The 22,493-nt window shown below is 36.0% G+C and overlaps 1 protein-coding gene across 1 annotated transcript in view; it reads left to right on the forward strand.

Annotated features, from left to right (window-relative positions):
• LOC136032832 (uncharacterized) overlaps positions 1–8,879 on the forward strand; it is a 25,206-nt gene extending 16,327 nt beyond the window's left edge. The window contains exon 3 of the mRNA XM_065713241.1: positions 8,304–8,879. Coding sequence (XP_065569313.1) covers positions 8,304–8,824 — 521 coding nt within the window. The 3' untranslated portion in view covers positions 8,825–8,879. The remainder of the gene's footprint in view (positions 1–8,303) is intronic.
• The last annotated feature ends 13,614 nt before the right edge of the window (positions 8,880–22,493 follow it).

Here is a 22,493-nt window from a genome sequence, read left to right on the forward strand (position 1 = left end):
AATTGCTGTAGAAGTGCAGACGCCATAATTCTCGCCAGAAGCACATTCCAAACACTTGGTCCCAAATAGCAAATCAAGGATCCTGCCCGAGTGCTCTGCCTATGCTCAATCACAAAGTTATCCACATTTCTAGTACTATACTCATGTAAGAAATTATTACTCTTATAAAAATGAGGAAAAATATCTAGGCATATATCATTCCCACACTGATATACAAAAATTGCAGCCTGGTAATCCCTGAGCTGTACGACATTCATCACATTTAACTTTCTATAGCATGTCTCTGTATCATTAAAAACTTTCACATATTCACCAAATTACTCTCATCTCTATTTTGTAAAATTTGGACACGTTTGTAATTAGAGTAGAAATTACTAGCCTATACAAAACAACCATATAAGATATAAGGACTAACTATTGCATGATATAAAAGAAGTAAAATTTTATTCGGAAGAAAATTTTTCAAACGACAAATAATTCCAACTCTTCTAGCCACTTTAGTAGCAACTAAAACGCTGTGTCGTTTCCAAAATAAATTACAAGGAGTAAGGAGCGACCCGGCTCAATAGTAACCAAAACTCTAAAAAATGGAATTTTGATACCAGTAGCTATATCAAAAGAATCGCATTTTAATGCTGGTTTTAAATATATAAGTTTCATCAAGTTTAGTCTTACCCATCAAAAGTTACGAGCCTGAGAAAATTTGCGTTATTTTAGAAAATAGGGGGAAACACCCCCTAAAAGTCATAGAATCTTAACGAAAATCACACCATCAGATTCAGCGTATCAGAGAACCCTATTGTAGAAGTTTCGAGCTCCTATCTACAAAAATGTGGAATTTTGCATTTTTTGCCAGAAGGCAGATCACGGATGCGTGTTTATGTTTTTTTTTTTTTTTTTTCCCCAGGGGTGATCGTATCGACCCAGTTGTCCTAGAATGTTGCAAGAGGACTCATTCTAACGGAAATGAAAAGTTCTAGTGCCCTTTTTAAGTGACCAAAAAAATTGGAGGGCACCTAGGCCCCCTCCCACGCTACTTATTTTCCCAAAGTCAACGGATCAAAATTCTGAGATAGCCATTTTATTCAACGTAGTCGAAAAACCTTATAACTATGTCTTTGGGGACGACTTACTCCCCCACAGTCCCCGTTGGAGGGGCAACAAGTTACAAACTTTGACCTGTGCTTACATATAGTAATGGTTATTGGGAAGTGTACAGGCGTTTTCAGGAGGATTTTTTTGGTTGGGGGGAGGGGTTGAGAAGAGGGGGATATGCTGGGGGAACTTTCCATCGAGAATTTGTCATGGGAAAAGAAAACTTCCATGAAGGGAGAGCGGGATTTACTAGCATTATTTAAAAAAAAAATAAATAAATGTGAAAAAGCTTTTCAGCTTGAAGTAAGGAACAGCAATAAAACTTAAAACAAACAGAAATTATTACCCATATAAGGGGCTCACCTCCTTATGATACCTAGCTCTTTACGCTAAAGTATTTTTAGTAATTTCAACTATTTATTCTACGGCTTTTGTGATTCAGGGGTCATTCTTAATGAATTGGGATAAAATTTAAGCTTTAGTGTAAAGAGCGAGGTACTGACGATGGGGCGAATCCCCTCATATATGTAATAAAAACATGAGAATACAAAAGTTCTTTACGTAAGCTAATTTATAAGCTACGTAAATCTTTTACCAATAAAAAGATTCGTAAAAATTAAAAGTTCTAGTTGCCTTTTTAATTAACCAAAAAATCGGAGGGCAACTAAGCTTCGCCCCGCTCTTTTTTTCTCAAAATCATTCGATCAAAATTATGAGAAAGCCATTTAGCCCCCCCCCCCCCAAAAAAAAAAATATTCAAATTTCGTTTTGATTATTCCTCTGCGGAGAGCCAAAATCAAAACATGCATTGATTCAAAAACGTTCAGAAATTAAATACAAAAAAACAAGTTTTTTCAACTGAAAGTAAGGAGTGACATCAAAACTTAAAACGCACAGAAATTACTTCGTATATGAAAGAGGCTGCTTCCTCATCAACGCCCCGCTCTTTACGCTAAAGTTTGACTCTTTCTCTCAATTCTTCTTTCTAAAACAGTAAAAAACTTTAGCGTAAAGAGCGGGGCGTTGATGAGGAAGCAGCCTCTTTCATATACGAAGTAATTTCCGTGCGTTTTAAGTTTTGATGTCACTCCTTACTTTCAGTTGAAAAAACTTGTTTTTTTGTATTTATCAAAATAAAAACCCAGGTATCGTACACAATTCACTTGATTCAATGGTTTCTCAACTTAATAAAATTGTTCCACCAAGACCAATCGGTGTTCCAACTCTAGTGTACACATAAAATTAGTTTTACTCGCATTTCCTGATCAAACAGTTCGTGATAACGAATCAAGGAGGCACACTCGTGTCTCTATAAAGAGGCGCCCCACGACAATGTTAAGCGATCTTCGGTTCCAGTGGTCGCAGAGGGATGGGGAGGGATGCATTTCGTAGCCCGAGCTCCAACTAAGAAACCTGCAAAATTTCATCCCCCTCCAACTTTTCCTTCATGGGGAAAATATGGCCGAAAGTTTCGACCCGTCAACCCCAGCCCCCCTTTAACGTTGTCCGATCGGGCTGAAATTCACAAGTTAAGGTCCCCTAGGGCCCAGGAGCTTATCCGCGAAATTTCAGCTCGATCCGATAACTCCTTCCCTGTTTTCCAGAAACCACGCATAGCCACTTAAAATTCATTTTCTTTTTTTTCTAGACGCCTACAGGTCACATCCGACATCAGATCTGGGTTTACGAAGACTCATTCGATGCGGAATTCTCCGAGTAATTTTCCTGGAAAGTTTCGTAGGAAAATCTTAACCCCCCGAAAGTTTCGACCCCCCAACCCCCCCCCCCCCCCCCTTTTAACGTTGTCCGATCGGACTGAAATTCACAAGTTAAGGTCCCCTACGGCCCAGGAGCTTATCCGCAAAATTTCAGCTCGATCCGATAACTCCTTCCCTGTTTTCCAGAAACCACGCATTAGCTACTTAATTAACGCATTTCTCTCCATAAGAGCCCATGTTAATTTGAAATTTTTAAAAGTTATTGAGAAGTTATATTTACACACATGCAAGTGATTAGCTCAGTCGGTAGAGCGTGGGACTTTTAATCCTTGGGTCAAGGGTTCAAGTCCCTTACGGGCGGTTTTTTTTCACAACATCAAAAAAAATTGATAACACCTGGACAGCTTATCATTTGAGAGATAACAGAATATTAGCTTCTTATGAGCAAAAGAAACATTTCGGTCATTCTATCTATTTTTTTTTTCTATTTTATACAATGATTTAAAAGCGGGGGGGGGGGGTTCCTCTCTTAATTCCTGTACGAGGAGTACAGGAATTATTAAATTACATCCACCATGGATTGTAGAAAAACGTACAGAATTAATATGAAAAAAAATTAAACCTGTACAAAAGAGTCTTTAAAAGCGGGGGGTTTGCCTCTCCTAATAGTCTTCTTATAGTCCTAATAGTCTAATAGTCCCATGTTAATTTTTGAAATTCTTAAAAGTTACGAATATCAACATTCAAGTACATCAAAATAATCAGCTCGGCACGGCGAGAATGACTGCAAGCATCATAAAAATCCAGCTCCATTCCAGAAATGCACGAGTTGACTGGAGCTGTAAGATACATGTCCAAAAGAACTGACTTTTGACCCTGTTGGGGACTTTGTAACTGGGGCAATCCTCAGCGATGTCCGAAATAAGTGTGATATAAATGTGCTTTAAGTATATATTTTATAGCCTTTAAGTGCTCATTGCCAATTTTTAGGTGAATTTTCAAATGTTTTGAAGAAGTTTAAGTTTTTCTCGATTTAATGAAACGTGGATATTTACTTATTTTATATAAATAGTTGCTAAATAAGATAAATAATATATAATTTACTATAATTACCTAAAGATGTTTCCTATATGAGAAGGCATTTTTAGAATAAATTCTTTATTATAGGCTTTTGGACGTAGCGATCAAAATAAAAGTGTATAATTTTGTTAACACCTGGACTGCTTATCATTTGAGAGATAACAGAATATTAGCTTCTTATGAGCAAAAGAAACATTTCGGTCATTCTATCTATTTTTTTTTCTATTTTATACAATGATTTAAAAGCGGGGGGGTTGGGGGGGGGGCAGCCACCCAACTTCCTCTCCTAATTCCTCTACGAGGAGTACAGGAATTATTAAATTACATCCACCATGGATTGTAGAAAAACGTACAGAAATAATAGGAAAAAAACTTCGTTTTCTTAAAGAGTTAAGGAGGCTGCGTCCCAAAGTCGAACCTTAAAACGTACAGGAATTAGAAGAGGCAGTTGGGGGGGTGCCGCCCCCCAAACCCCCCGCTTTTAAAGACTCTTTTGTACAGGTTTTTTTGTGGGGGGACTTCATTGTTACTAATTACTAGTTTCGGCGCAATGGTTCTCCTGTCCTCTTGTGTTTAACATTTTTCGAAGTTATTACATTATTCATTCATTTCAATTTTTTGTTAATTAAAAGAGGGCCTTTCCGATGTCAAGAGCGGGGGGTTAGCAAAAAAACAAAAAACCTGTACAAAAGAGTCTTTAAAAGCGGGGGGTTTGAGGGGCGGCAGCCCCCCAACTGCCTCTTCTAATTCCTGTACATTTTAAGGTTCGACTTTGGGACGCAGCCTCTTTAACTCTTTAAGAAAACGAAGTTTTTTTCATATTATTCTAGTAAGGAGCGACCCGGCTCAATAGTAACCGAAACTCTAAAAAATGGAATTTTTATACCATTACTTATATCAAAAGAATTGCATTTTAATGCTGATTTTAAATATATAAGTTTCATCAGGATTAGTTATCCCCATCAAAAGTTACGAGCCTGAGAAAATTTGCCTCGTTTTAGAAAATAGGAGAAAACACCCCTAAAAGTCATACCATCTTAACGAAAATCACACCATCAGATTCAGCGTATCCGACAACCTTATTGTAGAAGTTTCAAGCTCCTATCTACAAAAATGTGGAATTTCGCATTTTTTTTTGCCAGAAGACAGATCACGCATGCGTGTTTATTAGTTTTTTTGTTTGTTTTTTTTTTCCCAGGGGTGATTTTATCAACAGAGTAGTCCTAGAATGTCGCAAGAGGACCCATTCTAACGGAAATTAAAAGTTCTAGTGCCATTTTTAAGTGACCAAAAAATTGGAGGGCCCCTAGGCCCCCTCCCACGCTCATTTTTCCCCAAAAGTCAGCGGATCAAAATTCTGAGATAGCCATTTTATTCACCATAATTCTAATAACTATCTCTTTGGGGACGACTTACTCCCCTGCAGTCCCCGTGGGAAGGGCTGCAAGCTGCAAACTTTGACCTTTGTTTACATATATTAATGGTTATTAGGAAGTGTACAGACGTTTTCAGGGGGATTTTTTTTGGTTTAGGGGGAAGACTTGAGGGGGGGGGGGTTACGTGGGAGGAGGTTTCCATGGAGAAACTTCTCATGGGGGAAGAGAATTTCAATGAAGGGGCGCAGGATTTTCTAGCATTATTTGAAAAAACAATGAAAAAATAAATATGAAAAGTTGTTTCTACTGAAAGTAAGGAGCAGCATTAAAACTTAAAACGAACAAAAATTATTACGCATATGAGGGGTTCACCCCCTCGTTATACCCCACTCTTTACGCTAAAGTATTTTTAGTAGTTTCAACTATTTATTCTGTGGCCTTTGTGATTCAGAGGTCATTCTTAAGGAATTGGGACAAAATCTAAGCTTTAGTGTTAAAGAGCGACGAAGGTTGAACCCCCTCATATACGCAATGAAAACATACGAATATAGAAGTTCGTTACGTAAGTTAATTCGTAAGTTACATATATTTTTTACCAATGAAAACGTTTGTAAAAAAAATAAAAGTTCTAGTTGCTTTTTTAAGTAGTCAAAAAGTTGGAGGGCAACTAGGCCTCCTCCCTCGCTCATTTTTTATCAAAATCTTCCGATTAATTGTAATTAATTAATATGCAAATTTCGTTTTGATTATTTATGTGCAGAGAGCCAAGGTCAAAACATGCATTAATTCAAAAACGTCCAGAAATTAAATAAAAAAAACAAGTTTTTTTAAATGAAAGTAAGGAGCAACATTAAAAATTAAAACAAACAGAAATTACTCCATACATGAAAGGGGCTTTTCCTCCTTAACGCCCAGCTCTTTACGCCAAAGTTTCTTACTATTTTAAAAATAGAGTTAAGAGAAAGAGTCAAACTTTAGAGTAAAGAGCGAGGCGTTGAGGAGGAAAAGCCCCTTTCATATACGGAGTAATTTCTGTTCGTTTTAAGTTTTAATGTTGCTCCTTACTTTCATTTAAAAAAACTTGTTTTTTTATTTAATAAAAGACTAAGACTAGTGAATGTATAAATTTGGGCCATTACACTATTAACCCTTTCCATTAAAGATTCGACACAAAGAATAGAAAAAGTAAGAGCAGTATCATCTGCCAACGAAGTAAGATAAGCTCTTAAAAAGTAGAATCTCATTGTATCAACATAAATAAGATAAAACAGGGGACCTACGGAAAAACCCTTCGGTACACCACTTCTGATAAAATATTGACCAGAAATAACATCATTTAATATAATTCTAACAGATCTTCCAGTGAAAAAAACTTTCAAACCACTGAAGATTTAAATCTCTCACGCCCAAACATTCTAATCTACGTAATAAATATTAAAATCTACTGTATTCAATGCTTTTCTAAAATCCACAAATACTGTAAGAGCAAGTTCACCTTTTTCAAGATGAGTATTCACTAAATCTGACAGGTACTGCAGAGTATTGGACGTCAAGTGATTGTTCCCGAATCCAAATTGCGTTTCGGAAAGAAGTCCTTTTTTTGTCAAAAAATCGTACAATCGACGATGAACAATTGTCTCTATTATCTTAGAGTATAATGGAATGATTGAAATAGGTTTCCAGCTCTATATGTTCAACTTCCTTTTTTTACAGTTGGATCACTTTCACTTCTTTTAAGGTGTCTGAGAATTTTCCAGTTTGTAGTAAGACGTTTATAATATGAAGCCAATAGTTTAGAAGGCAAGTCATAACTGCTCAGAATTCGCGAAGATTAAATCCTACAGTGCCAACTGAGTTAGATTTGATTGACTTAATTACATTTTCTATTCATCATTACTACCTAGCTCAAACTGAAAATTCAGACCCTCTCTTCTATTCTGAGAAAATTCCTTCTTCTGGAACGAATCGTTACGCACTCTACCTACTTGCAGTTTAGTCTCTCTAGCCTCTGAAAAATACTTACCAAACTCATCTACAATTGCATGTTTGTTTGCAATTTCCAGACCGTCAATTTCAAGTGCATGAAGCCCAGAGACTTTCTTACTTTCCATTATCTCATTATTAACTCCCCATGTTCCTTTGGTATCACCTTGATTCTCAAGTAATTTTGCTCATAATACTGTTTCTTAGGTTTTCTTCTCAGATAGTTCACTTTATTTCTTGCTAATCTGAATAACTCAAAACCCTCGTCATTTTCTGAGTTCAGATATTTTTCATACAAAGAATTCCAATTTTCAATCTCATTTAAAATATCTTCCTATATCCATGGTTTACGGGGCTCTTGTTTTTTCTTCTTCACTGTTCTAGCTGGGCACATTTTATCAAAAATTGGGTTGTACAATAGAACTCATTATATAGAAAGCCTGTGACGCATCACCTTCAGCTTCAAGAACTGGCTGCCAATTAAGACAGCTCAACTCCTCTGCAATTTTTTCCAAGTTCTCTTTTTCAGCTGTGATTTAGTTTACAGTATTCTCTACAACTGTCTCAGCGGCTATATAAATCACAAATTAGCTCACGAGTCCTTCGGAAAAAATTAATTTTCAGTTACGTTGGGTGCTGAGTCTTGAATTTACATATTCTTTATAAGTTTCTGTAAGTTTGTTAAGCGATAGCGAGTAAGTAAATTCAGTTCGGTAACACTTGATTGAAAATGAACTTCTTTTAATTCAACTTAGAAGAATCCTTCGAATCTAAAAAAGATCACAAATAATATATTTTTGTACTTTTATTTAATTTACAAAAGATTGCCGGCTGGAGAACCAAATTTTTCAACTTTGATCCGAAATAGAAGCGAGTTGAATATTCCCCTGACGAAAGACATTCTATTCACTGAGCGACGTGAAATTCAGCTGAAGTGAATTTTGGCTCCAAGTAAGAATCCAGCTTAATATACAGTAGAAAATGTGTCTTAAATATTTCATCTTTGGAAAGTCGTTATTTACCAAAACCTAAAGCATTTTTTTTTTCACAGACGTCAATCCAGGAGGTGGGTACCTCGTAGGTAGACACAAAGAAGAACAAAATGGGGGCGACACCGATTCAATCGAAGTAGAATGTGTACCAATATACACTGCCATATTAGCAGCAAATATAACAAGAATAGACTTATTTGTTCTGGATATAGAGGGCGTTGAGCTCGATGTGCTGAAAACACTGCCATTTCATAAAGTCGATGTTGCCGTGTTTATGATAGAAATGTACGGCAAGTCAGAAGAAGAAAAGAAAAAAATACATACGTTTTTTCAATCCAAAGGATATACTTTTTATGATTCGTTTCAAGGTGGATTGCATCCAGGGGATGACATATTTATTAAAAACAAATACTATAAGGGTGACGAAGACATGGTAAGGCTAAAAAATAAGACCCATAAAGATATTTTTAAGATAATAACAGGAAGAAAAGAGGAAGATATAGATTCAAAAGATCTCGAGTTATATATTGAGGCATCAGACCCATTTTATGGTCATTTAATAAATAAAAAAAAAATGTGATTTTATAAATGTGTACTTCTTTAATGGAATATATGCAGATTACACTATGTCCTAATTCTCCCTGGTTAAAAGCTTAAGTTAGATGTCGAAGAATTTCCAAGAGTGACGTAAGATGTTATGAGAGTTTTTCTTCTTCTTTTTTTTTTGTATATCATGGACCTTCACCTTATAAGCAAGACGTTTAAGAAATATCTAGGCCTTCTTTTAAGGCTCACTCTAGGCATTTTTGGTGTCTGTATAGTGGGAAACCTTAAGTAGTGAGAGTGTTTACGTATTTGTAGTTTTTAGTATTTTCGCATATATGTATGTATATATACTTTTTTGACACTGAAGGAGAAACATAAGTGCTTGCCATAAAAAAAGTGATATCACTTGTTGCTCAAAATGGGGGCGTTGTAATTCTTCTAAGTGAGAATTTCAATTATGGAGATTCCAATGGTGTTGTTTTCGCTGTGGGGTTTCAGGCTGTTTTCCAAAATTTCCAAAAATAATTTTGCGATAAACTTTCAAAATTAAGATCAATCGAAATAATATTTAATAATCCTTAATCAGCTTTAAATGGCTGTTATTCTTCACTTGACATTTCTTCACTTCAATGGCCGTTATTCTTCACTTGACATTATGAGATCTAAGTGAATTATTATTCAGTAAGAGTTTAGTATCTGAACTTAAAGGTACTAGCTTATGAACCTAGTCGGATTATTTTTTGTACTATACTGTGTTAGATTGCGCAATTAACTTGCGGATTTAATTGTGAGGGATACTCACTTCGTACAAAGTGAGTTATTATTTATCATAGTTTATAATTGAATATATCGGTGTTATCGCTGATTAAAAACTGTCATATTTACTTTTGGTCAAGTAACCTTGAATTAAGACTGATTAACAGTTCGTGAAGTTTCTCGTCGGAATAAATGACGAGAAAAAAAACCCTAAGGCTACCACCCGAGAAGGATACTCCCACTGAAACCCTTAGCCAGTCGCCATTCCAACCTACATCTAAAACTCTTCCTAGAACCCTCCCTCCCCCAACTATACGATCCAAAACAGTTAGCCACTTGTCAGGAATACAGGCCTTAGCCGAAACTAACTCTAATGAAAGAGGTGAGACGCCTGGCAAAAAGAGGAAAAAGGATGAAACTTGTTCGCCAGTGATAGTGCAACCCCTCTCTTCAAGTGTCCCAGAAACTAGTGCTAACGATTACCCAATTATTATACTGTCTCAATCAAGAAAACCAATGGCCAACCATTTTCAAAAGATCGAATAATGCAAATTAGGAAAGCCGTCTTTCTGATCACCAAGGTAAATTTTGAACTCGTTTTCCAGCAGGACGAGTCTACTGATATTTCCTTTACGTCTTCTCAGGTGGCAGACCATGTCTTATCAAAATCCAAAGAAATAATTCTTGATGGCTCAACAATTTTAGCCACAAAAAAGGATATGGAAAAGTTACACAAGTATGTGCTGTATGGTGTTGGTACCAGTGTAAAAGTGGAGGAAATACAAACTGAACTAATAGATTCTTCAGGCCTTCTCATCAATCCTTCAACTGCTATAAGGCTAAGTTTAAACAAAGAAGATTTTCTTCACCCAAGCCGTTCAATCCTCATTTCCTGCAAAGCTGAGCTAAGTAGAGAAATATTCTTGTACGGTATGTACCTTTTTTACAAGATTTATAAGTCCAAGCCCATACAATGCTCCACTTGTATTACCCACGGCCACAGCAAAAAAAAAAACACTGCAAACAGTCCCATCCGTCTTGCCTTAAGATTGGGAAAACAGGCCACACAATTAGTGAATGCCCTGAGTCAGACCCTTTCTTCAGAAAGTGTAACCATAAGGGACACACAGCCCTCCAAAAACAATATTGCCCAGGCTCACCAAAAGCGAGTTGTAATCCTTAGAACATCTGACAAAATGAACCTACCCTACTCAGTTGTAGCTGCAAGAATCCCTTGGCAACCCACACCCCATCGGCCCAGTAGAAGCCAAGCAACAGTTGCTGTAGAAGATGTTAAGACATTATCATTTCCAAAAGAGGCAAATAATATTCATACTCAAGGGTCTAGTCAGTCCCCCCATCCCTTACCTAAGTTTACTTCAACATCCTGCTCTCCAAAAGATTCATCTAAAAGTAGCTAAGAATGGCAAGGGCTTACAACTTATCTCACAGTCAGTCACCTAATTGAGGTTAGTAATGAAGCTGAGGAAACCAAAATATTGTCAAGAAGAAAGCTATCACTAAACTCCTAGGTGATGACATCTTACAAACAGCTATAGCTCAATTATCCTCCATGAAAAAGGACATAGATTCCACATCGAAGCTAGTTAAGCCTGTAGACTCAACTGCAAATCAAATTAGTACATGCCGCAACCTCCAAGACAGTAGTCATTGCCACTGCCCTAGTCAAAGGCAAGAAATCTAAGAAAAAAACGGCAAACTGAAGTAGATTTCCAATTTTCTAATCAAGGAGATGCTGAAACTCAAACCAAAATGGATATTTAAATGTGTACTATACAATATTTTACGTTGCTCACGAATTTATCAGTGTGCAATACTGTTGTTTTTAACTATTACGATAACCAAAATAATTTGCCCATTAGCCCTTTAAGCCAAATTAACTATGAATATCTCGACACTTTTGATTTTGTGAAAAATGTGAAACCTAAGCTAATGGAAGAGACCAAACTTAATGTAATTTGCTTTAACATCAGAAGTATACGGGATAAGTGGGCTAATTTTAAAGACTTAATTTTAAATAATGGTTACTGCCCTTTCGACGTAATTGGAATAACAGAAACGTGGCTTTCGGAAATTGATGATAATAATGAATTTTCCCTCCCTGGCTTTCAAGCTATTCATATTGAATAAAAATTAATCAAGTCCTCTGGCGGCATTTCTCTTTACATCCGGTCAAGTCTGAAATTTACCAGGCTATTAGACTGTGAATCCTTATTCTCGCAACCTATAAATAATAGATGCATTTATTCAATAATCGTAGACATAAGTGTTGACGAGAATTCTTTTATTTTTTCATGATTTTATAAACCCCCCCTCAGTTCCAACCCCTTTCTTTTGTAATCTGTTTGATGATTTTTCGAGTTTTATTAATTTACCACAAAAGAAGGCAATAGTTTCTGGGGACTTCAAATGTAATTTACTAAATGTTTGCAATAATAATGATTGTGATACCTTCTTTGAAACATTCACCTCAAGTGGTCTTCTTCCCACAATCCTTTTTCCTACTAGAGTTGATCCTATGGGGTCTACAGCTGCTGTAATTGACAACATTTTTGTATCCACTTCCCTGAGAATCCACCTGTCCTCCTAAATAATATTTTCTGACCTGTCAGATCACTGTCCAAACTATCTCTTCCTACCCTCCCTACCAGCTACTCAACCCTCTAGAGCTAATACCCCTACGTATAATAGAATATATAATACTGTGAATATGAACCGGTTCACGGATCGTTTGAAATCATTCGACTGGTCCAAGGTTTTGGATTGTCAGGATGTTAATTCAGCCACAAATGGTTTTACACAAGGACTGAATGATCTTATCAGTTCAACCTTTCCAGTTCGTAATTCAAACCGAAAAACTATCCATACACGCCCCTGGATGTCTAATAGCCTGATAATCTCTTCATACCGAAAAAATGACCTATATAAGTTAGCTTGCAAAACCAGTAACGTTATTGACCTGAATAATTATAAAAAATACAAACACTTATATACCAAACTCGTCCGGGAAGCAAAAAAAAACTTATTATTATTCGAAAATCTCTCATTGCAAATGGAACTTGCAAAAAATTTGGTCCACAATAAATTAAATTCTTTCAAAAAAAGGAATTCAAGATCTGTACCTATTAACCTGAAGGACATCAGTGGCAGATTAATTGACCCAATTTCAGTACCGGATGCTTTTAATAATTATTTCACTAATTTTCCAAATGCTAACTCCTGTTCCTTCTCCCAGTCAGTACACCCTAGCAAGAATCCTGGATCTATGTTTTTCTCTCCAACTAATCGTAAAGATTTGCTTCAAGTTATCAATTGTCTCTCTAATAGTAGTACACCTGAATTCTTTGGCATAAGTAATAAGCTTCTTAGGACCGTATCTTCCTATGTTTGTGAACCCACTGTGCACATAGCAAACCTGTCTATGACCAATGGAGTCTTCCCAGAATATTTAAATCAGCAATTGTTATCCCGATTCATAAAAAAGGTGATAAAAGGCTGAGATAAGTAATCATCGTCCAATCTCACTTCTCCCAGATCTAAAGTGCTCGAGAGAATTATATTCCTACGTCTTTCTCCCTTTTAATTTGGGATTCATTTTCAGATTCGTTGATTTCTCCTCATCAATATGGCTTCCGTTCCAAATTTTCAACTGCTCATGCACTAATAGACGCCACACAGTTTATACGTTCCCAACTTGACCTTAAAAATATTGTATTGGGCTTATTTCTGGATTTTTCTAAGGCCTTTGATATGGTTGATCAAAGTGTTTTATTAAGTAAACTCAACAGCTTAGGGATTCGTGGAGCTCCTTTCTTATGGTTTGACTCTTATCTCTCTGGTAGAGTACAGAGTGTGAGTCTGGGCGGGGTGACATCAAATCCCCTACCTGTCCGGAGGGGCGTCCCACAGGGCTCTGTTCTTGATCCAATACTTTTTCTCCTTTATATTAATGACTTGGTTACAGACCTGGGTCCATCAGTGCACCCAGTACTTTTTGCTGACAATAGCAACTTTTTTTTATCACCGGTCCTAATTTACCATCCGTCGTCGCCTCTACTCAAAACCTTCTGAATAGAGTACAGGAGTGGTGTCTCGTTAACTGCATGACCATTAACAGCAAGAAAAGTCAGTTGTATTATTTCGAAACCCTTACAAAAAAAAAAATGAAGCTCAGCAAGCACTTGGCCTAAAATATTCTACCAATCTCCCCCCCATAGGTCGAATTTGCCAAGTTTCTTGGTGTCCACATAGACTCTCCCTATCATTTGCAACACATGTGTCCTACATCAGAGCCATAATCTTGCGACAGGTAAGTATGATTAATCGTGTGAATTGTTTTCTTCCTCCCGATATCCCTGTCACCCTTTAATACTTTTTTATTTACCCATTTATCTCATACTGCGGATCTGTTTGGGGCAACACTTATCCTTCAGTTACCGATAAATTAAAATCTGCCCAAAACTGTGCCGTCAAAGCAGTTTTTTGGCTGTCCCGACTATATCCCACCCAGAACTTGTACTCCGATTTTGGTATTATCCCTTTTGAACAAATCATCAAAAAATTAAATCTATCCCTTGCATACTCCGCTTACCATAAAAATCTTCCTCCCCGATTATTATCTTATTTTAATAGTAATAATTCTGAAGGCCTCTTTCTCCATGCATCCAACCGTTCCTTCATTGTCCCCAAGTTGTCTCTAGTTCCACCCAGCGATCCCCCATTTATAAATCTATACTTTAATAGAATATAATACCCTCCAGTGTCGAGCTATCCACAAGTTTTCGCACGCTATATAACAATGTACTAAAATTTTGATATTATAATTCTCTAAATTCTTATTAAATTTGCTTTAATCACCCATGTTTTCTCTTTTCTTTTTTTCTCTCTTCTTCATTTTCATTTTTTTTTTTATTTGAATAAATTGAAATTGAATAAATGGAATTGAATTATTAAAGATTAAAAGCATTTTAAGTATTAATAAAATAATTTAAATTTGTTCATTAAGATTTTTAGTTTAATATTTTAATACTTGAAAGTGTTTATGGTTTGAATTCTTGCTTCTTTGATGTTACCACATTATAATGATAAATGTGGTTGCTTTTAAAATGGCACTATGCACGAAAAAGATTTTGCCGTAAAGCTCGATAGATTAATTATTTTTAATTGCCAAAAGTTTAAGAGGTATATAAAATAAACCTAATATCTAAATGGCATCTTACGGTAATAAGACCCAAAATGCCTTCAATAAGCCTTTAAGTGCTTTGACTAGTAAATGTTGCCATCTTTGATTGTAGACTTGAAAACTATGGCAACAGGGCACAATATTACCTGCTTCAAATTCTGTCCTACAGGAGAAGGATGAATGAGGGAAGTATGTAAGGATGAAGTATGCAACACTCCCAGTGCCCAAAGAGGAGTTCGAAACCGGGGAAAAAATTATACGCATGGACTTGATATCAAAAGACACTGAACAGGAAAACTTTCCTTTTATAACAAAACAAAAAAGATTGTCTACAAGCCATTTTTTCGTAGCGCAGAAACTGAATGGGCTCTAGCTAATTTCCTCATAATTGCTAAGGTTTAGCAGCTTGTGACTCAATCGTATACCTAAGCCTATCCCCTGAGAAAACTTTTCGGAAAAAGCTAATACCCTCTCATCTTTGAAAACATTTAGATAGAGACCAATTAACTTATGGGTTTTGCTTAAAAATTAAAACAAATTCCAATTAATAAAAAATGTTCTAAAGGCTTTTAAAGCCTGTAAAAAGTTACAGGAAGGTCAATCTCCAAATTTGAACCAAAATTGGTACGCTAGTCCCTTGAAAACCGGTTTCTGTGGGAACTGACAAGGACAAAACTGAATAGGGCTAGAGAATTGATTTGTAAACAATCAATTTGACTACTGTTAGTTGTTTAAAAATTTGTTCCATGGTCACTAACTTATTTTGAAGTTATTTTACCATTAGGAAGACTAACAAATATCACATTTTACGTCTCTTGGGGAGTTATTCCAGATAAAATTTTGGTAATTTTTCATAATATCCATTGCGAGATTATCAGACAGCCAAATCTTCCAGATTCAAAGGAACGTTTAGATTTGGATAATTTGAAATTTTAGCAGCTCTATGGCAGGATGTCCCAAAGTTTGCAGAATTAGGGTTTAAAACTTTCTAATAATGAACATTAATCGGATTTCTCTGAGTTTCCAGAATTATATTCAGATTTTTTTAGACATTCTAATGCTGGTAAAAGCAGTTTTGTTATCAAGACCTTCAACTTTCAACTAATTCTGCATGTAAAAGAGAAATATAAAGGAAAAAAGGAAATTCGACTAAAAGATAAGAAGCCATGATGGGTATTATGATCAGTATATAATTATAGATGCGTGAAAAACAATTAGAAACATTGGTCAAAAAGGCTGAGAGTAATAGATTAAATTTAAGTCTCAGTTTGACAAGGAATGCAACGTAAAACCTATTGGCTTAATATTACCAAGCTTCTTGGCCAGATATTAAAAAAAAATCGCTTATTCTGAAAATGATTATATATAAGGTGATGATAGTGAGTAATTATATGCAAAAGGCTTTTAGAGTTTGGAACAGTAAACTGTTGAAAGATAAAGTCAGTTAAAGGCTTAATATTTCTTCCCCTGACCACGACGCGACGTTATGATTCCATAATGTGGAGAAAGTCCTTGCTATAAATAGGCTGGTCACAGATTAAAATATTTGGGCATAAACTGTAGTTTTCGTCTCGGTTTTCTAGTGAGCTATGAAGGAGAATGTATGGGCTATTGGAGAAGAAACATGCTTCATTGGCTAAGGCTCGTCAAAAGGAGGAAATTTGAATGGATTATAAAAGAAAATCACAGTGCAAACGCTAACATACACTTACTGAAGAAGGTTATGATCTTTAACAATCATCGTGTTTTCTAGTCTAATCACAAGGAAATGATGGTCGAGAAATTGGAGGAGGGTTCAGTGGATAATAAATTAGGATTTTAATGCCCTCTTTAAGGGTTGAAACAAATCGAAGGACGATTTTCATGTCAGGTTGAAATATAAATTGAAATACAAATCAGCTCCATATTAGATGAAATATAAATTAAAATTTGTATCAAGGAAGTCGGAAGCTTATAAAACTCACGTGTGGGGGAACATAAGAGTAAAGCTGAGGGATAAGGACCCAAAATATGCATGTAGCCCATACAAAAAAGGAAGTTTTTGATATACAAAACGTTCGACTGGGGAGTAAAAGATTAGATCCTTAGGCCCTTGCCCCTCCAGAATCCGGAATCCCTTCTCTTCATTCTGATTAAGTGGGTGTTTTACAAATATTTCTCGATTTGAAAGTTTGATTGGTTTGATTGGCTAATGGAAATCTGATACTGATATTGCAGTCTAAATTCAAACTATGAACATATAAAGTACGTATTTCACATACGTACTTTACGTACGTACACACACGTACATACGTACAAATAACGAGTGGTTATTTTGCAGCTGGTCAAAAAATAAACTTTATGCAGACAATTTCAGTCTTTTGGATTTGAGGGTTCGAGGCAGGACTCTCTGGCAGCACCATTCCCCCCCCCCAACTTTGATTATATTGATATGTTGTACCTTTTTCGAATCATGCCGTTTGGGCAATATATGATTAAATACTAATTTTTTTATATATTAAGATTCCAGTAAGATTGAAAATTAGGTATATACTTAAAAATTGCTTGGGAAATTTCTATCAAAGCAAGGGTTTAAGGATGTCTGAGATTCTTGATTGCAAATCTAGAGCTAAGTTGCGGTACAAGGCTGAACTGCAGTACAGAAGTCAAAAAACATTTTTTCACCACTACTACCATAACTACTGCTACTACTGCTGCTACTACTAAACTTCTACTATTAATTCACATTTAATGTTTGTATTGATGAAAACTACTGTTAACTTTAATGGGGTTTATTATCAAATAAAAATAAATTACACCTAATAATAATACTCAGCCCATTACTCGATGACAAGATCCTTAATCGCTACCTTTTAAACATAATACGCAGCGGGGTTACTGCTACTACTCTCAGAAGCAACCTTGCCTCTCATTTTTTCCAACATAACTACGAATTATCCTCCTGCCCATTGTCCCAAGGGAAACCGTCTCACCATTTTACGACAAAAAATTTTTAATTTATTTTAATCTATTTATATTTAATGCATTATATATTTTTTTTATCATTATTTAACTAATATCTTCTAATGCTAATAAAGGATTTTTTTTACTCTTCTTTAAATGACGCAAGGGAACTCCTACCTCTCAGTTCTTTCAAACAGTTCGTGGCAACGAACTGTAGTAAGGAGCGACCCGGCTCAATAGTAAACAAAACTCTAAAGAAACGGAATTTTGATGCTAAAATATACATCAAAAGGATCGAATTTTCATGCTGATTTTAAATATATAAGTTTCATTGAATTTAGTCAATTTCATCAAAAGTTATGAGCCATGAAAAAATTTGCCTTATTTTGGAAGATAGGCGGAAACCCTCCCTAAAAGTCATAGAATCTTAAAGAAAATCACACCATCGCATTTGGCGTATGAGAGAACCCTATAGCAAAAATGTCAAGCACCTACCTACAAAAATGTGGAATTTCGTATTTTTTGCCAGAAGACAAATCACGGGTGCGTGTTTATTTATTTATTTTTTTCTTTTCCCCAGGGGTCATCGTATCAACCAAGTGGTCCTAGAATGTCGCAAGAGGGCTCATTCTAACGGAAATGAAAAGTTCTAGTACCCTTTTTAAGTGACCACAAAATTGGAGGGCACCTAGGCCCCCTTCCACGCTCATTTTTTCTCCAAAGTCAAGGGATCAAAATTTTGAGATAGCCATTCTGTTCCGCATAGTCAAAAACCATAAAAACTATGTCTTTGGGAATGATTTACTCCCCCACAGTCCCTGGGGGGGGCTGCAAGTTACAAACTTTGACCAGTGTTTACATATAATAATGGTTATTGGGAAGTGTACAGACGTTTTCAAGGGGATTTTTTTGATTTTGAGGGTAGGGCTGAGGGGAGGGGGCCATGTGGGAGGATCTTTCCTTAGAAAAATATGTTATGGGGGAAGTGAAATTCAATGAAAAGGGCGCAGGATTTTCTAAAACTACTATAAAAAAAAAACAATGAAAAAATAAACATGAAAAAGTTTTTTTTCAATTAAAAGTAAGGAGTAGCATTGAAACTTAAAACGAACAGAGATTATTGCGCATATGAGGGGTTCTAAAAATACTTTAGCATAAAGAGAGAGGTTTTTTGGAGGAAATAAATACCTCGCTCTTTATGCTGAAGTATTTTCAACTATTTACTCTACGGGCTTTCTGATTCAGGGGTCATTCTTAAAGAATTGAGACAAAACTTACGATTTAGTGTAAAGAGCGAGGCATGAACAAGGGTACAAACCCCCTCATATACATAATAAAAATATAAGAATATAAAAGTTTGTTACGTAAGTTGATTCTTAAGTTACGTATATTCTTTACTAATAAAAACGTTTGTTAAAAATTAAAAGTTATAGTTGCCTTTTTATGTAACCGAAGAATTGGAGGGCAACTAGGCCCCCTTCCCCACCCCTTATTTCTCAAAATCGTCTGATCAAAACTAAGAGAAAACCATTTAGCCAAAAAAAGAATTAATAGGCATTTAAAAAAACTAGTTTTTTTCATTTAATTGAGAACAGGTTCCATGACTGTGCACAAGTTATATCAAACAGTTCGTGGTAACGAACTGTAGTAAGGAGCGACCCGACTCAATAGTAACCAAAACTCTAAAAAATTGAATTTTGATATCAATAGCCACATCAAAAGAATCGCATTTTAATGCTGGTTTCAAATATATAAGTTTCATCAAGTTTAGTTTTACCCATAAAAAGTTACGAGCCTGAGAAAATTTGCCTTATTTAGGAAAATAGGGGGAAAAACCCCCTAAAAGGATCTTAACGAAAATGACACCATCAGATTCAGCGTATCAGAGAACCCTACTGTAGAAGTTTTAAACTCCTATCTACAAAAATGTGGAATTTTTTATTCAAAGACTCAATTTTATTCAGAAGACAAATCACGGGTGCGTGTTTATTTGTTTTTTTTCCCAGGGGTCATCGTATCGACCAATTGGTCCTAGAATATCGCAAGAGGGCTCATTCTAACGGAAATGAAAAGTTCTAGGGCCCTTTTTAAGTGACCAAAAAAATTGGAGGACATCTAGGCCCCCTCCCACGCTAATTTTTTTCTCAAAGTCAACGGATCAAAATTTTGAGATAGCCATTTTGTTCAGCATAGTCAAAAACCATACTAACTATGTCTTTGGGGATGTCTTACTCCCCCACAATTCCCTGGGGGAGGGGCTGCAAGTTACAAACTTTGACCAGTGTTTACATATAGTAATGGTTATTGGGAAGTGTACAGACGTTTTCAGGGGGATTTTATTTTGTTTTGGGGTGGGGCTGAGGAGAGGGAGCTATGTTGGAGGATCTTTCCTTGGGGGAAACTGTCATGGGGGATGAAAAATTCAATGAAAAGGGCGCAGGATTCTCTAGCATTACTATAAGAAAATATTGAAAAATAAATATGAAAACTTTTTTTCAAATGAAAGGAAGAAGTAGCATTGAAACTTAAAACGAAGAGAGATTATTACGCATATGAGGGGTTCTAAAAATACTTTGGCATAAAGACCGAGGTATTTAGGAGAAGATAAATACCTTGCTCTTTATGCTAAAGTATTTTTAGTAATTTCAACTATTTATTCTACGGCCTTTCTGATTCAGGGGTCATTCTTAAAGAATTGGGAGAAAAGTTCAGATTTAGTGTAAAGAGCGAGGTATTAACGAGGGTACAAACCCCCTCGTATACATAATAAAAATATAAGGTTATGAAAGTTTGTTACGTAAGTTAATTCTTAAGTTACGTATATTTTTTACTAATAAGAACGTTCGTTAAAAATTAAAAGTTCTAGTAGCCTTTTTAAGTAACCGAAAAATTGGAGGGCAAATAGGCCTCCTTCTCCGCCCCTTATTTCTCAAAATCGTCTGATCAAAACTAAGAGAAAGCCATCTAGCCAAAAAAGAATTAATATACAAATTTCATTTTAATAATTTATGTGCGGAGAGCCAAAACCAAACATGCATTAATTCAAAAATGTTCAGAAATTAAATAAAAAAAAATGATTTTTTTAGCTGAAAGTAAGGAGCGACATTAAAACTTAAAACGAACAGATATTACTCCGTATATGAAATGGGTTGTCCCCTCCGCACTCCCTCGCTCTTTACGCTAAAGTTTGACTCTTTGCCACAATTCTACTCTTTAAAACAATTAAAAGCTTTAGCGTAAAGAGCGAGGAATTGCGGAGGGGACAACCCATTTCATATACGGAGTAATTTCTGTTCGTTTTAAGTTTTAATGTCGCTCCTTACTTTCAGCTAAAAAAATCAGTTTTTTTTTTTATTTAATTCGGATCAAAATCCGATCGCACAGTCGGTGAATGGTATGCAATTGAAGAATACATTTTTTCCTGGATCTTCTCCCAAATAAATCCTGCGGTCCTTCAGGCACGATCTGAACCAATCCAGATTTTTGCCTCTTATTCCTATGTGTTCCAGTTTCCCGAGAAGAATAGGGTAGCACATACTATCAAATGCTGTTATGATATCAATCAGGACCGCTACAGGTAGAAGGTCAGAATCAAAAACTTTGCTGATCCATAAACTCAAAGCCGTTAGTGCATCCTGGATGGAGTGCCCAGGTTTAAACCCAAACTGATGATTATTAAGAAACCCTTTTTTTCCAGAAACTAAAGTAGCTGCTGCTGCATGGGTTTTTCAAAACTTTCCAAAACACTAAAAGAATTGAATTAGGTCAATAATTCGCAGAATCAGCTCGAGAACCGGCTTTGTGCAGAGGAACTATTCTAGCTTTCTTTGACCGTTTTGGGAAAGTAATCTTTTGCAGAGACAATTTGATCAGGTAAGTAATAGGCTCTAAGATTGACCAAGAAACTATTTTGACCACGTTCGAGTCCAGAAGCAGAATTTCTTCTTAGGTTTCGTATAATCAACAGAATTTCAGGTTGAGAGACAGGAGCCATTGACTTGGTGCTTGCTGGGCCTATGTAATCTTTAAAACTCTTCACGGGGATTTTCAACGGAATTTGCTTCTTTTTTTCACTTCTAAAAAAAATGATCCCAGTGCATTTGCAACGTTTTCTAGTCCCAATACAGTTTCCCCGCTTACAGATAATTTCCAAGGAAGCTCAGGTAGGGCGCTGCAGGGATGCAGCATAGAGTTTAAAACCTTCCATATCTTCCGTGAATCTTTCTCACTTTCAGCTATATTTCCAATTAAATAATTTCTCTTAGCCATACGTAAAATTGATCGAATGCATTTTTTATATTCAATATATTTCTCAGGCGTCACTTTGCAAGGGTCATTTATATGATTAGTCCAAAGTTTATTTTTCCTGTTAATACACTGGAGCAGTCCATGACTAATCCAAGGGCTGATGGGTTGATTTATCCGTCCAGTCTTCCTTGTGTGCGTTTTAGAGGAGCGATCTGTATACAATCTCATAAAAAAGATAAGGAATTCCTCAAATCCTGCATTAACTTTTTCTGCATTCATATAATTATCAGGGATGCGCTCTCCAGTACTTTTTGAAGGGTTTCTAGGTTATCATCATTTAATTCCCACGTTACAAGTCCCTGCGTAGACGTGGCACTGGTCTTAGGACCTTCGTGCTGTATTTTAAAATTCACAAGCATAGGGAAGCGAACATAAGTGTCAGATCGCAAGACAGGGGCCAATATTGGATGCAGTGTCGAAAAAATGTTGTCAATCAATGAGTGAGAGGTGGTAGTTACTCGAGTAAGTATCGTAGTTGATTGGGTAAAAGTTC

The sequence above is a fragment of the Artemia franciscana genome, chromosome 11, assembly GCF_032884065.1.
Source record: "Artemia franciscana chromosome 11, ASM3288406v1, whole genome shotgun sequence".
Taxonomy (NCBI): Eukaryota; Metazoa; Arthropoda; class Branchiopoda; order Anostraca; family Artemiidae; genus Artemia; species Artemia franciscana.